The sequence below is a fragment of the Miniopterus schreibersii genome (assembly GCF_964146895.1).
Source record: "Miniopterus schreibersii genome assembly, chromosome: 1".
Lineage (NCBI taxonomy): Eukaryota > Metazoa > Chordata > Mammalia > Chiroptera > Miniopteridae > Miniopterus > Miniopterus schreibersii.
This window is the reverse complement of record NC_138101.1, coordinates 80,567,672-80,584,552: the sequence shown is the minus strand read 5'-3', so window position 1 is coordinate 80,584,552 and position 16,881 is coordinate 80,567,672. Positions and strand designations below refer to the sequence as shown.

Genomic DNA, 16,881 nt, shown 5'->3' with positions numbered 1-16,881 from the left:
GATCAGAAGGGAGATGTGACAGCAAGTCTCTAACAACCAGGGCTGCACTGGGAAGCACAATAGGAAGAATACTTGGGAGTGAGAAACAACAGGGGGAAATTAGTTGCCTGATAGAGAAAATGCGATATAGATATAGAAAACAGAAAAAGATGCACCTCAAACAAAATTTACTTAATTTGTAGTTGTAAATCTAGAAAAAGATCTGAAATCCCCACATCTATTATAGTCCTGTATCCCATTTGGACAGAAGAGCTAAGATGTGGTGCTGATTTGTTAGAGAAAATGTAAATGTGACTGCTAAAAATCCTGTTAAAATATGAAGTGATTTAAATGCTTTATTTAGATCTAGGCTCACAGTAAACAAAAGGCTTGTAAAGACCAACAAAGATGTGTTGAAATGACATGATTTAAAATTGTGCTGACAGCCCAGAGACTGTGTTCCTGGCATCTCTCTTGAAATTGGTGGTCATATGAGAGCTAATAGGATCTGACATCTGGGTAGTCGCGGGATTTCAAAATAACCAAGTGCTGACGCATAACTGTCTCTTCAAATCCAGGTTGTTCACTTCCAGGTTGATTAAATACAAGCTTATGAGAAGCTCATCTTCCTTAAATCTATCTATCTTAGTATGAATTCTATCTTCAGTGAAATTTCTTTTCTTTTATGTAGACACATAAACAGCTTTTCAGTCTTACCTCTCATCTTTTGGATTGACTTCAGCTCATATACATTTCCAGATAAACCCAACTCATAAATGATCCATACCTAAAAATGACAATCCCTGCTTTGCCAACTCTGGTGCTATTGATGGTGGGGGGAAAAAGACAAAAAAAGTAGATGTTTTAAAAATATATAGCCTTTGAATAAAAAGAAGAGAAGCTCTTTGAAAGCAGGTACAATATAGGAATGCTGAGCTCTAAGCAAACTGTTCAGCAGAACTAACATATCTGCAACGAGTGTCTTTTCTGTTGTTCTTGGGTCTCACACTCCCTATCTCTCTTCTGTTTCATGGCAGGAAAGCTTGAGATATTTTACTTTCAGACGAAAAGAGCTTGGACGTCAGATTCTCATAATTAGCATAATCACTTTTGCTATTGGCCTTAAGCCTTGTGATCTGGGTCACTGTTTGCTGTATTGTGGAAACCTAGTCCTAATCAGTTTTACTCTAGTTGTAATAGGAAAATTCTTCATCTAACTGTCGGGCTTATGATTTTGTCTGAGTCATTTCTCTAATTTTCAATTTTTATAACCTCTTTCATTTGTCCTATTTGTAGGGATTGCGGTCCAGTTAATAAATGTATCTGGCAAATGGAATTAGTTGCCAGTAGAAGAGTGCCCAGTGGTGCCAGTCTTCTTGGACTGTTGACTATTGTATTTGCCTTGTTTATCTTTGACTATGTTGTTTTCAATTATTGGGATATATTCAATACCACGTTGGACTTCCTTAGTTGCTAATCTCAGAACTAAAGTTCTACTATGTTTTAACACAATCATTAAGAGCATGGTCTTTGGAATAAGTTTTAGGTTTGAATCCTGGTTCTATTATTTCCTTGCACTGTGCTAAATAATTTACCTTCCCTAAACTTTATGCCATATATAAAATTGCTATAATATCATTTGCTTTATACAACTGACATAAGGATTAAATGAAGTAATGAATGTAAAGTTCTAATCATGGTAGTTTTTACATATCATATGCTCAAAAATATTATTTTTATGATTATTATTTAAAATCTTGTGTTTATTCTGCTTACCCCTTTTCTCAAATATTCTGCCGATTTTCATCTTTTTCATCTAGTATTTGCTCCACTTCCCAGCAGAGAAACATATTTCCAAGTCCCAAGTTTTTTCAGTGCAGTTTGTCCTTAAAATAGGCCCTGCTCTGAGGTATAATACTCAGTCCTACAAAAAATCTTCCTTCTCACCTACTAGCTAAAATTCTACTTTATTAGAGTTTTCTTTACTTATTTTATTATTTTTATTTATTTACATTATTTTACTACATTATTAGACTGCTAATTAGAGATTAGAACATTAGAATGTTGATGGCCTCAAAAAGCTGGAAAAGGCAAGAAAATGAAGTCTCCCTAGATGCTCCAGAAAAAAAAAAAATGCAGACCTGCTAACATCTTGATTTTAGCCTAGCAAGACCCATGTCAGACTTCTGAGCTTCAGATATAGAATGAATATAACTATATTACATTTTAGGTAAGAAGTGATATAAATTTGTGTTGCTTTAAGACACCAAGTTTTTGGTAATTTTTTACAGCGGTAATAGAAAACTAGTACAACTCAGTGAGTTTGTTTCCCACTCAACGCTCATTCCAGTGTTCACAGTAGGTCGTCGTGTTTTTTTCTAGAGGAAATTGTTCACAACTCCAAATAATTGACTTAGAAGAAATTATACTCTGGTGGGTTCTGTGTATGTGACTGGTCTGTGAGTCAGACAGATGGATTCGAATCTTGTCTCTACTTACTAGCAGGAGACTTGGGCAAGTTGGTCATGTGTTCTGAGGCTCTCTCCCCTTATTCATAAAGCAGAAATAGTGAAATCTATTCCTTGGTAGTTGTGAGTAGTAAGTGAGATAACATGATATCCCCCAAAATAGTGATTATTATATTAACGTGAACATGGAGAATTTAGTCCTTTTATGTATATTTTGGGAGTTGTGGTGATTGAATGAATAAATTGTCTATAGGCAAAAATCCTTATGTGTTTAATAATTTTATGATTCACATCAGAATCTTTGTAAGATCTATCTAAAGTGGTACTATTGCTAAAAAAAATATAAAACCCCACTAATGTCACTTGTAAGACATAAAAATCTCGAAGTTAATAGAAAAGTGAATGCAAGATATGTAGGTAAGCATGTAGAAATACATGGAAAGATTGAACTCTTAACTGTAGTCATAGTGAGAGTTATAAATTTTAAACTTTTGCACTGGGCTTCAGTTTGAATCTGTTGTCACAGCTAGCCATTCATAATGTAAGTATATGAGCATATATTAGCCAATCCTGATTTTAAGGTATGCAAGTATATATTCATGTTCTAATGATAGGAACCTTTTTGTATAGCAGTCTGTGTATAACCAGTCTGCTAAGTGTTCTCTCCTTGTGGATATTATAAATATTGAAACAAATATGCACAGAAATCTCTTCAATGTGTTGGAGCTACTCATGTGCATGTACCTTTTTCCACTTAATTTTTGGATGTGATTTTATCTATCTGAAGAGTGGAGGCAGATTACTTCATCTTAAACAGATGAAATAACAAATAACAATTAATCTTCCCATGGTTAGTTTATTGCAGCATTTTCACTCCAAACTTTGATTGATGAATGTGGTCCCTCCAATTCTAATGAAAAAGCAAACATGTATATGGGAAGAAAGGAGATGTTTACCATAATAATGACTCCAGAGGAGTATTATTTGTACCTGGAGCTAATGCTGGACTCTCAGTGTCTGACTCAATTCTTTGCTGCTTCCAGCTGAGCTGTTTTCATTGTCTGTGACTCATCTTTTTTCTGCATGCCTGGGGAAGGGAAAGAGGAGGGGGTCATGATGTATTAGGCACATGGGGCTGGTCTTGCAAAAGTCTGGGCTCTATCTTCCTCTGCCAGAACCAGTTTTTATCACTGAGGGCCAGAACCCCCCCAAAGGGACTCTGACCGACCGGCTTATTCATTCATTTACATGTCTGAAATTTCCTCTGCCAAAAATATTACTGAGCACTGACTATGTGCCAGATATTGTTTTAGCAACTGGAGAAGAAGTGATTAAAAAATGTGAGGTTTCTAAGCCTCCAGGACAGACCTGCAACTTCCCAAAACATATTGCAATACCCACAAGCAACAAATGAGGGCAGTGTTGAGTGAATACTACCCCCTCCGCAATATTAGTAAATTAGGTCAAATGTAAGAACTTTAAGATTTAACTGGCCTTAAAGGGTAGACTTCTGTGCAGATACTGAGATATCCAAATGTTATGTTTTTGCCCTTGTGAAAACACAATTTTATACTACTGGCACTTAAGGAACTTAATCAGCAGAACACTTAATATTATGGTGACATTTCTATATAAAGTTTATACTATGAAGACCTGAAATATGTAACTTCTGCTTCAATCCACACTGCCCATTTCAACTCATACTTTTCTAATCAGACACTCAGTATTTTCCTTCCATAAAACAAAGGAAGAAAACTTTCTGAGTTACCTTTAGACAATATGTGCCACAAGTTGTAAAAATGTGGCTACATTTTGATGTACTGGTTTTATACTTCTATAATTTATTCCAAGGAACTGTCAGTCTAAGAGATTTTTAAAATGTATGTTTTTAATTAAAAAAAAAAAAAAAGGAAGAGTAGGAGAAAAATGCCCCTTTAATTTGTTTATTAACTGAATCTTCAGTTCAGAAAAGCAAAAAAACTGACATTTTAAGAAAATTTCCAGAAAATTCTAGTGTTACATCAGCAGTGACTGAAGTTGTCACCTGGATTTTTATGGTGGATGACAAAAATGCTCAATGTACACAAATGTAATTTTTTTAGAAGTAGGCATTTAAATAGAATTTTTCCACTTAAGTTTTCTAATGTGACCTTCTAATTCCATTTGCAATTCCCTTCAAAGGAAAAGAATGACAATACCTTGTGGAAGGAAAAAAGTTAAGATACTAATACTTAATATTATTTATAAGGACAACTTTTAGTTAATGAATAAGGTAGTTTCTTATTTGCTGAACTTTTGTGTGGAAACAGGACTGGCTAGCTAGGAATGACAATACTGTTAACTGAAATTCAGGTGAATAAAGTGATAGGATGTCTAAGCAAATTCTTTAAAACTGTATCCGCATTTTTTTTTTTTTTTTTTGCTTATTTTATTTGTCTAATTTATCTCAGTAGAAGATTTTTTTTAAATTCCCAAATGGGGTGAAATATTTAGAAAGACATTGTTAATAGTGGTAACTGTTCTAACTCTATTAGAATATCAATAAGCAATTCAGAATTTAAAATAACATCATAAAAATGAAGGACTCACTAAGAAATCATCACCATTTCCAGGTTTAATGATGGAAAGTAAAGTGAACGTAAAAGGATATAATCAATAGTAACATACAGATACACAATTTAATACTTATTACATGCATTTAATACTATTTTTCAACAGCTGTGTGTTTGCTATGTGATACATTCTTAAAAATTTTCTGATTCATAGTTTGTAAGACAAAAACCTTACAAAACTCATTAAAACTAAAAAAACTGATCAGAAACATTTTTTGGAAGACTAGAAAAAAATACTTTATTGTCTTACTCATGTACTGGATCAAACTAGAGACATGGCACCTAAATGCAAGGCCAGATCCTGGATTTCATCTTGGATGGATAAAAATAGCTACAAAGAGCATTACTGTGAGAACTGATGAAATTTTAATATGGCCTAGTCATTAAAAATATTGTATCAATATTAAATTTTTCAACTTTGATAATCATAATGTGGTTTCGTGTGAGAATACTCCTTTCTTAGGACATACAAACTTGTGTTTATGGATAAAGGGACACACTATCTCTAACTTTAGTCTCAATTGGTTCAGAAAAAAGAGTATACATATAAATTGATAAACATCTATTAAGAGAATATGAATGATAAAGTAAATGCTGTGGAATGTAAATAATAAATCTTGGTAAAGAATATATAGGATTTTTTCATTTGATAAATTTGACGTAATATTTCATAAATTTAAGGTATACAGTGTTATTTTGATACATTTATATATTGCAATATGATTGCCATTGAAGCAATATGTATCACATTATGTCATTATAGTGCAATAGGTTTGTCCATATTTATTATGCTGTGCTTTAGATCTCTGTGGCGTATTTACTAGTCCTTACAAGTTTGTATCCTCGAACACCATCAGTCTTATGCCCCCCATTCTCCCATCCCTTGGTAATAACCATTTTACTCTCCATTTTTTACAGGTTTGGCTTTTGTGGATACAAGTGATATCATGCAATACTTGTCTTTCTCTGTCTAGTTTATCCCACATAGCATTATGTGCTCAAGGTTTATCTATGTTGTCACAAATGACAGGACATCTTTTTATGGCCAAATAATATTCCATAATACATTATGGAATATGTATACATGTATTATGAAATATATATTACATAATATACATATAAACCTGTCTTTTTATCCATTTATTTGGGATTTTTATAATGGTCTTGCAATTTCTCTGTACATTTCAAATTATATCAAAATTAAAAGCTACAGAAACCTAATTTTTCCTATGAATAATATCAGAATAATATCTATATTCATAGGTCTGAAATTTTTCAATAATGTAGCATTGGTGAGTTAATTAGGTCTTTGGAATTTGGAGCAAAAATTCACTTTGTTATCCATTACTGTCTATAGGGCCCTATGTTTTTATTATAGAAATGTTGCATGCTTATTAAGAGGCTTTGGAATGTATAGAAAAGTAGAATTTAAAGAGCCATTTGAAAATTTATTGGTCACTTAAGTTTGTTTTTATATAAATATCTGTATATATGATCTTTCAAAAAACTTGGCATTATATTCATTTTAAGTACTATATATAGTTTTCTTAAACATAATTTTAATAGTTACATAGAAGTCCATTGAGTAAATGTACTGTGGTTTACTTATTCATTCTAAAGTTTATATTTTTACTAATTGATATAAATATAAAACTACATATACTTATGTAAAAATGTCCAGAAATTTCATGTTTTTCTAATGTCAGTGTAGTAAGCAAATAGGTTAATATACTGTTCACAAATTGTCACAATTTGTCTTGACAGGCTCATGTTTGCAGGTGAATGTTTTAGATTTCTCAGATGTCCCACGGTGCTACTATAACCTTCTCCCAATGTCCTTCTCTATGTTTATGCTCTAGGCAGCATACTTGGTCACCCATATAATGAACTGAAAAACTCCTGTTGCCAAAGCTATTAACTCTTCATATTTGCTGTTTATCTTCAGGAAGTATTTGTTTTATCTCAAAGTTCCAAGTATCATTTTCATTTTCAAGCTTTAGCAAAGCAGATCGGGATTCTGTGGATGGTGGATATTTCAAGTTGCTCAGCACTGAAATTTCCAAATCAAAATATCGTCCAAGAAGATTTCTAAACAAATTTTCACTTATACATTTGTACTACAGACCAGTTAATATATTCTCTTGGGGGGTACTTTCATTATTAGCAATTGTTTGCTGAGAATCCAATATGCATAGAACACTATATTTAGTGTTGGGTGTATAAAGAGGTATGTAAATCGTGGCCCCTGTCAAGTAGGGTCTTAAAATTTTAAACCATCATAAATTTATGGTACTATTCAATAGATTAACAAAAAAGCTCATTATTATTATTTAGTAGAATAACTTTTACTAGCTGAACATATTCCCTTGTCCTAGATAGAGACATAATTTATCAGCATAAATTGATAAAATATTTTTGGAACTAGATTATTTAATCACACTTTGAGTCCTACAGGAAATAATGAACGTAGAAAACTCTGCCCTTAATTTCAGATTTTTGACCTTCAGAAATCAGGTCTCTGACTCTTTCTCTCCATTTTACCACTTTGTGTTCCTCATATAACCTCGTGATATTTCATAGTCAGATAACGTTAAGGCAATATTAAAGAGGAAGTTTCTCATTATAGCCTGTCTCTATTTGACATTTGTGAGTTGATCTAGCGATATTTTTAAGCACAAATAATAAAATGTGATCATAATTTATTTTCTAACAAATTACCTTTTATCCATGAATATTAAAACATTCCTCTAACCAATATAAGTTAGTATTACCCATATCAGGAAATATAGAGTAGTTTGGAATTATGTCAGTTTCCAACATTATATCTAGCTGCTACTACTTCAGTAGATATAATACCTATTAACTATTATTTCTGTTTTACCTGAGAAAGATAATGGAGTGCATGGGCTTTTTCCATTGTATGTCCTGCAGTCATGATTTTATTTTATGGCCCAGTATACTGGGTCTTTAGTCATTTTAATATAGGTTGCAAAATAAAGATATAAAACCATTGTTTCATTCTTAGGGAGCATGCAGCTTACTTGCGTATGTATCTGTGGAACTCTAGCAGTGAGCAGAGTAGAACACAGACAAATAAAGATAGTCACAAGGGCTTGGAGCATCACGAAGAGGAACAGAGACAGAGTGGATCAGTCATGAGAGGTCCTCTGTGTCGGTGTAGATCTCTGGTAGCAGGTTGGTGAAGAGAATAATGGGCCAGGGTAGGCACATTTAAGCACAGCTGGACTTTTCGCTAGGACTGTCTGAAATTCTTGTGTTCCTGAATTCACCTCCCATTCTCTGCTTCAGTAGGTTGGATCTAGACAAGTAACTCAGTGTCTGTAGTAAGCTAGAATTCGGGGACACTGCAGTCAACACGAAAGAACCTTGATTTACATGAGTAACAAAATACATCAAGGTAGAGGGGGCCATAATTAGGAAATACAGATGAGCAACAAAATTAAATTAGTGAAAGAAATTTGTATCTATCATAATGAGGAAGTTACATCTAAGTCCAATTTAGGAAAAATTTTCTAGTAAGAGAAAGAAGGAAGGAAGAAAGCCTATATTTTTGTTAATTATATAAATTTAATACACACAAAATAAATTTCAGGAAGAATGTTTTTAATTGCAGAATAATTTTTTTCTTTTTTTTAAATCCTTGGATATGTCTTATGGAGAGGAAACAAATAATTGATCTTAAAGCCAAATATTTAGACTGTTGCAGAATGTCTTATGGGTCTATGGCAATTCTCTACAAATATCAGTTGTTGAATTTGCCAAAATATGAAAAGAAAAACTGTTTTGCCATTTTTTTTTCTTTTGCTACCATTAAAATAAGGGTTGTATTTTGGTGATGATTTAAGCTTCTTAGACCTCCAGATCTTAAAAATCAACCCAGCTTATTCAAGTATCTCACCAACTGCAATTAATTTGGTTATAATCTGCATAACAAAAAGTGTACTGGAGAGGGTTTTACTCCTTAAATGCAGTAGTTGTTTAAACTGGAAGTAAGTCATTGTATTCTCTACTATCTTTTACAAATTGATTTGAGACCTAGTATTATAAAGGGAAAAAACAAACCACAGGCAATAATAAACTACTTCTGCAAATTAGTTCTTTCTGTATATGTAGGAAAGTATTTAACAACATAATTAGAGTTATCTGTGTGACCTACCAGGTCCTAAGCTTCGTCCCACTCTAGCCACACAGCCTCTTTGCACTTGCCCATATATGCCCGGTGTGCCCCTACCTCAGGACCTTTGTGCTGGCTGTCTCTTCTCCCTGGAATACTCTTCACTTGCAAGTCCTACCCCCAGCGCCTCTGATGCCCCTGACCTTACTCCACTATTTTTTTTCTCTTGGCGCGTCTCAGTTTTAGCAGATATTATTATTTACCTAATATTCTGATTGGTTGTTATCTGTTCCCCCTACTGGAACATAAATTCCACAGGCACAGAGATCTTCTGTTTTGTTCATTTATTTATCCCACTACAACAGTGCCTGACACATAATTTGAAACTCAGAACATAGTTGTTGAGCTGAACAATAGTTTGTTTCTATCAAATGCAATACAACCTCAGGTACTATTCTTCTAGTTCTTTCTATCTCATACCTCTTTGAAAAAATGATTTTGAGTACCTTACAGAAATATACACTTTGTAACAGAGTAACAATTAAAGATGAGGAAATTGGGCAGTAGTAAAATAACGGTCATGAAACGAGCCAGGGATAGGTTAGGTTTTCTCCTAGGCAAAGAAGTACTCTCAAATTTTGATTGGTTAAAAAACAATTGAAAATTTTAAGAAGGACTTATCAAATGTATCTAAAATGTGACGGCGATTGCTTGCCATGGTCACATGTTACAAAGAACATGTAACACCATGCGGTTAACACACTGCAGTATTTTTCAGGTTTGAGTGACTCAAGGTGCTAAATAGCCTCTGCCCATAACATCTGAGAGAATTATACCTTTGCAAATACAGGTGAAGTTTCAAGTTTAGTTTATATTGAAAGTAAATAGTATATACTGCTTGGCTTATCAGCAGCCAGGAGCTTCTTCAACCAACGAGAAAATATCTTGCCTATTTAGCTAAATCAAGAAAGCAAAGACTGGGTTTAAAAGGACTATTTCACAAAACAGATTTTCCATACCTTTTCTCTACTAACTTTTGTTGTGGTTCTGATTATGGTAGTTTGTTTGAGGAGTGTTTGTTTATACTTGCTAGGAATCACTGTCCTTCTTTGCCAATATCCAATGTCTGTAAAACTGTTGCTTCTTAATATCTTGTCCATTTTTTGTTTTTATTTCTAATGGGAAGGTAAATGTAATCCCTGGTCTGTCATCTTGGCCAAAAAAGGGAAATCCTGACCTCTGTCTCCCAAACCTGATTTTAGAGCTTTTGACATTTGTGTCACCTTCATCAGACCCTCGGAATCCTTGACACTGTCCTTTATCTTAATTCAGTACAATGACCCCTTTCCAGCTTCACTTACATGACTGTTCAGCTTATACTGAAGAGTTCATCGATTCATTGTCATCTTAATATCCCAGGCTTTCTTACTCCATAGCTTTTGACTTAGGTGGCCTATCAGTCCTCAAGTCTGTGCCTGTATTAGATCCCTGTTTCTCCTATCTTCAAATACCACGCGGCCCTACCTTTACTTTAGCCATAGCTATGACTGTTTCCTGAAAGTGGCCACCGGCTTTGCTTACGTACAGATGTATTTCTGCTTTGCCTCGGACTGGAAACTCATACCATATACCTAACTTTCTTTTCTGCTGTGGGACACCCCTGGCGTCATGCACAGGATGAAGGAACCTGCTCTGGACTCTGAGTGCTTGACCCAGAAAATGATGGAGAAACGTTTCCCTCTTTAATCCTTCGCTGTGCTCAGACTCAGGGGTATTGAGCAGAGGCGGCTTCGTCACAGGGCCTCGCACTGGCCCTTCCTCCTCGCCTGCAGTGCCCCTGTCCCTCAGCTGCCCTGTCCCGGCCCACTTCTTTCTAGGCTGCTGCTAACTGCAGAAAACTGGAAAACTCTCTCGACTCCATCTCCTAGTCAATCTTGCTATCTTCTCCCATCTGTATTATTTTTCTGCCAAGTGAGCAGCTGGTCATGTGGCTTTATGTCACTCTTTCATGTCTTTACTCCCAAACGGGCCGCCTTCATTCTCACCTGAGCAGGGTAAGAATTATCCAGGACTGGCTTCCGCATCTTCTCTCTTCTCTACCTCGAAATGGTTTGCAACGGATTCCTCTTCACTATAAAAAAACTACTTTAAAACAGTCTTAAATCTACTTCTACTTCTTTCCAGTGTGAGAAGAAAAGCCATCAATTATTCTTAGGGTTAATTTCTTCAACTATGCTCTTGATTACACCCAATCCCAACTTCTCATATCTCTTAACTACTTTTCCCATATCTTCCTTTCATTTCCAATGCCCCCTTTTGCTGACTGCACCTGTATTCAGATCTCACCCATAACTCAAGAAAACAAAACAAAAAAACCCAAATCCTTTTATTGATCCAATCATTATTCCTATTAATCATGAGCTTTTCTAGCTTTTTTCATTCACTGGAACATTTATTGAAATAATATTCTACTTTATCACATATTTATTTCTTAAGCGCTGACAACCTAATTTCATTCTGCCACTCTTTGGAAATTATTGTCTTAAAGATAAATGAAGGGTAAAATAATCATTAAACTTCATAGCCTTTACTCATTTATCATCTTTGATCACATTCCAGCATGTTCCAGCAAATCAAAGTTTTCTTTTATGATATTGTAAAAATATGTCTGCCTGTCTAACGTCTTTGTCTTTGCATCCCCTTACCCACTCCCAGGGCTCTCTGTAGGTTCTTTCTCTGACACTGATCCTCCTTCCACACTCCAGTCTTGTATTGTTTCTCACGTCTTAATGTATATTTCTCCTGGACAATGAATTAGACCTCAAGTTTAATTTGTCTCAAATGCAGCGTATCCTTCCACTCCCCCCCCCACCCTACTTCTGCTCTTTCTTCTAACCTCCTTGTGTTTGAACAAGCAGTACCTTTCCTTAAGGCACCAGTAGATTCCTAGTTCCTCCCCGCACCTCCCATATTTGGAGAAGAGAAAGCTAGGCACCCTGATCTACAGGGTCGGGCAAAAGCAGGTTTACAGTTGTGAGTACGCAAACCACAGAGTTTATTCTTGTATTATTATTTCTTAAGTACTGTATTATTTTCCATACAAACAACTATAAACCTAGTTTTGCCCTATCCTGTATATACATTATCTCATTTAAACTCCACAGCAATTCACATCTCATACATTAGTGAACTAAGACCCATTGTGGTCAAGTGAGTTGCCTAATGCCGTGGAGCTCTCTGGCAACGGGAACCGTATCTGCTGGACACTCAGATTCATACACTTTTCACTGTGTAACAGAACGACGGCTCTTACAAAACAATATATCCTGAATCATCAAAGAAATATTCAATTATGTTTTTGCTACTGTATTTATTAAGGAAGAAAAGCAGACAAATATATTTTAGAAGAATTATGAACCTTTAACAAGAGTTGAAAGTAATAAAGACTTTCTGTTAAATTTTGTTATTAAAACGCTGTTAATCAGAATAACTACTTTCCCAAATTTGTCAATCAATCAAGGTTGTGTTATATACCAAACTATGTGGTTGTGTTAGATACTAAATTGGGTATATAGCCTCTAATGTCTTTCATGTTGAGTTCAGAGTTAGAAATGGTTTTGTTTTTTGCTCTTGTTTTTGTTCTGTGTTTAGTGTATGGTGTTGATTGGCTAATTGTTGCTATCCTAACAGTTAAAGAGAATCTTTACCTGTGGACTTCAGAGCTAAGTTGAGTGTAATAGCTCAGACAGAAGAATCTAACTTTAATGGGAAGGTCAACAACAGCAGTTAGTTAACAGTGAGGAAGTATCCTATGGGTATGCCAAGTGGGAAATTACAGGGCAGCCTGTAAGTATGGATTGCACCCTGGGCAAAGGATACACCGTCATTGTGCGATTGCACACCGAATAACTGTCTATTAAGTGCCATTTTATCCCATTGAGACCTAATGAACTTGGTAGATGAGATTCCTGCTGAATTAAGGAGCAATCAAAGCCTCATTTTGGACTTTGTGCTGTCTAGGTGTGTTGTGCATATATATATTTGGTGCAGGAAAGACACAGCTTTCTTCTCCTGCCTTCTGGTTAGTTCTTTAACAAATATTTATGGAATATGATTTGTGCCGTAAAGAGTATCTGTTGGTGAGTGGTAGGTAATAATATAAAAGACTTAGAAAACTATTTTCTGCCTTTAAGAAGTTCTGTTTCCATGTTTCCTAATTTTCCTCAGTTACTCCGAATGACATTTTTTTTAAATCCAAGAGGTAAAAAGGATTTTGTTTGTGTCTAAAGGCAAAGTAGCAAGAAGGTTGCTGCTGTAGCCAGAAGGTTGGCAAAAGGTCTTTAATAAAAGGGAGAAGGAATGAAGAGGTAAAGATGTGTTTTGACTCCGTACTCAGTCTCACCTACCTCAGAGGTACAATGACACTCTGGTTTTATTTGGAACTTTCAGGAAGGGGTCCGGATCTCCACTTTGCAGAAAGCGCAAAAGCTGTGTCAGAAGAAACCCGCGTCTGCCTGCCCTGCAGGGAGGGCTGCCCCTACTGTGCTGATGACAGCCCCTGCTTCGTCCAGGAGGACCAGTATTTGCGGCTCGCTATCATCTCCTTCCAAGCCCTGTGTATGCTGCTGGACTTCGTTAGCATGCTGGTGGTCTACCACTTTCGCAAAGCAAAGGTAAACCCAGGTACCCGGGCTACGATCTTCCTTTTTATTATGAAGCGACCTTTCCTTTCGTTTAAGCAAATGACGTGTTTCCAAATCCCAGTGGCTTCTTTATTAAGCAGAAATCTTTGTACAATAGGATAGGACTAGAATATGAAGTTTGTATTTTTAGCTCCCCAGGAGAAATAGGGATTGAAAATAGGAAACTTTATTGTGACATTGTCTTCTATGGAATGTTTCTCCCTAGTTAGCCTGGAGCTCCATTTCGTGGTTGTCTTAAAGGGCTCTCCTTTACTTTATCTCTTTGGCCCCTGGAGGAACTTATTCCGCCAGTACCCAATAGATTGTTAATTTTTCCATATCTAGAAAGCTTTGTGATATTTATTACATTTCATTTTTATTCCTTTCAACCGTATTTGAAGATGGTAAATAGACTCGGCTATTTTTGAGCACATTATATTTTGAAGCATGAATTTATTCATGACCTTATATTTGGTCTTGCATTAATATCCCAGAATAATAGTGATATTGCAAAGAACTTAGATGGATTTTGAAAGAGCTTGTTCCTTGGTTCTGTTCTGAGAAATCAAAGAGTAGTGTAAGCATTTGTATGCTTCTCAGTCAGGGGTGGACGGATGCTCACATGTTCAGGGCAAAGCTTTCTGGAGAGCTATCTACAGTTGGTCACCCAATTAATTATATGTAGCCAGTGTTGTGTCAGAATTTGTGGTTCTTTTGCTTTTAGAAACTTATTTGTGCCATTGGAAAGAAAAACAGAACCTAAAGTTTCCACCTTTTCTGAATTCAAATGACCCCTTGTGATAGCAAAGTTGTACAGATTGGTTTAGAGCTCACTGAAAGTATAAATAGTTCTAATTAGAATTAAAAAAAAAAGAAAACAGCTTTCTGTGAATGGCATCTATTACAAAGCTTCAAGTTAACATAACAAACAACAACAACAACAATCTCTGATGAGATTCAGGGAGAATGTATCCATTATGTTAATGTTACAGACTTTAATAGTTATTTTAAATAACTTTTAACATAAGCATACAACACAAATTAATATTAGGCTTTAAGTCAGCAAGAAATTGCAAACAGACAACTTGCTCTTTATTTAACCAATACTTATTTTTCTTTTGCAACAAAACACGTGCTAAATTGTACATATAATAAAGTAGCAGGTAAGTGGAGTTGAGAAATATCTAACCTCTGTTCCTAGTAAAATTAATTGTTTTTTTAAAAGCCTGTTAGTGGCAGAGCAAGTAGAATTGAAAGATTTATTTAATAAACTACAGTGGTCCCTCCGTTTTCTAATGTAATCCTTTTCGGAAGACCATTTGAGTTCTGAAACGTTTGACAACCGAGGGATCCGCAGCCGATGGCTGGGCCTCAGGACCTTGCCCTCAGTGGAAGCCGCGGGGCATGTTCGACTTCCGAGGCTTGTTCGAAAACCGAAGCATTGACTTCTGGGTTTACGGCATTTGTAAACCGAAATGTTCGTCAACAGAGACATTCGAAAACCGAGGTGCCACTGTACTCTGAAATCTTTCTATGTAATGTAATTCATTTACACAGTGTATAGCACATAATTAGGGTGGGGGGTTTTTGCATTTTAATTGATTTTACTCATTAGTGAGCAGTGTGCTAAATGGAGTTAGTAATGTATGATAGATAGAATATTACACTGGATAATAAAAAAACTAAGATCTCGCTAGACTGATGTCTTAACCTATGTTAATGTTACTTAATATTTCCAAAGTTATTAACCTTGTGAATTTCTTCTGAACCTTCATATGAAATTCTACTTTTTGGAACTATCATGAGAATAAATATCTTTACATGCCATTTAGTGAAATTTTGATAGATACAAACTAGTTGGGATACATAAATTAAACATTATCTACTTTAAGATGGTCACCTTTTAAAGAATCAGTGATTGACAAAATATAAAATATAACTTATTTTAGTAAATAAGTTAAAGGCAGTGAACATATAAACTTGTGACTCATTCCTTGTTTTTAATCTAGAAATATGACAAAATTTCAGAACTAGAGTGGAACAACCTCTTATTTTATAGAAAAGAAAACCCAGCCTCTGAGATATTGTAAGTGAGCCATGTAGCACAGTTAGGTTGGGATATTTATATTTAGTTTTATTATAGCACACAGAATAAACACTTCTAGGTGATTAAAAGTAGAAGTGACTAAATTGAGGCTAAGTAAAAATAAGAATAGGAAAACTTAGTTGAAGTCAAGGTTGGGTTTAAGATGTGAAATGGATTCTGTGAGGGCAGGTGTACTATTCTAGCCCAGTGCTAGAAAAAAGAGATTTTTTTGAGTTTTCTAGAAGCAGTGCCAAGAGGAGAAAAGAGCAAGTCATTGTCCATGAGATAAAAACTAACTAGTCAGGCCCTGGCGGCCGTTGTGGCTCGGTTGGTTGGGTGTCATCCCGTGCACCAAAAGGTCGCCAGTGTGAATTCCTGGTCAGGGCACATGCCTGGATTGCGGATGTGATCCCCACTAGGGGGCGTGCAGGAAGCAGCTGATCTGTGCTTTGCTCTTACATTGATGTTTCTCTCTCTCTTCCTCTCCCTTCCTCTCTCTCTAAAACATAATCAATAGAAAATCTTTAAAAAAAAAAAAAGTAAAACTGACCAGTCTCTTAGGTAAAACTTGAATATTCCTAGCACTGTCTTGAAATGAATTTCTCCTGTGGATTCTTATACATAAAATATTGTTCAATATAGCAAATTATAAAAATCCTTACAGGAAATAGAATAATTTTCATAACTTTCTTTGTTAATTTTGATGAACGCATGCTGAAGTTTTAAGGCTTAAATATAACTCAGGCAAATCATTTCTGTGGGGGTATCACAAAAGGGGTCCAGTACATAGCTGTTTGCTGTTTAGTGTTAATACAGGGATACTTTTAGAATATCTATGTTAGAATTGACTGGTATGCAACGCACATGCCACCACCACAAGACCATAATAGACACATATGGTACCCTTCCTCATCTCACC

At 35.3% G+C, this 16,881-nt stretch overlaps 1 protein-coding gene across 1 annotated transcript in view; it reads left to right on the top strand.

Annotated features, from left to right (window-relative positions):
• The window catches only part of GPR158 (G protein-coupled receptor 158), a 315,465-nt gene that overhangs the window by 162,745 nt on the left and 135,839 nt on the right, over positions 1-16,881 (top strand). Inside the window, exon 4 of the mRNA XM_081136819.1 lies at positions 13,644-13,867. Coding sequence (XP_080992945.1) covers positions 13,644-13,867 — 224 coding nt within the window. The remainder of the gene's footprint in view (positions 1-13,643; positions 13,868-16,881) is intronic.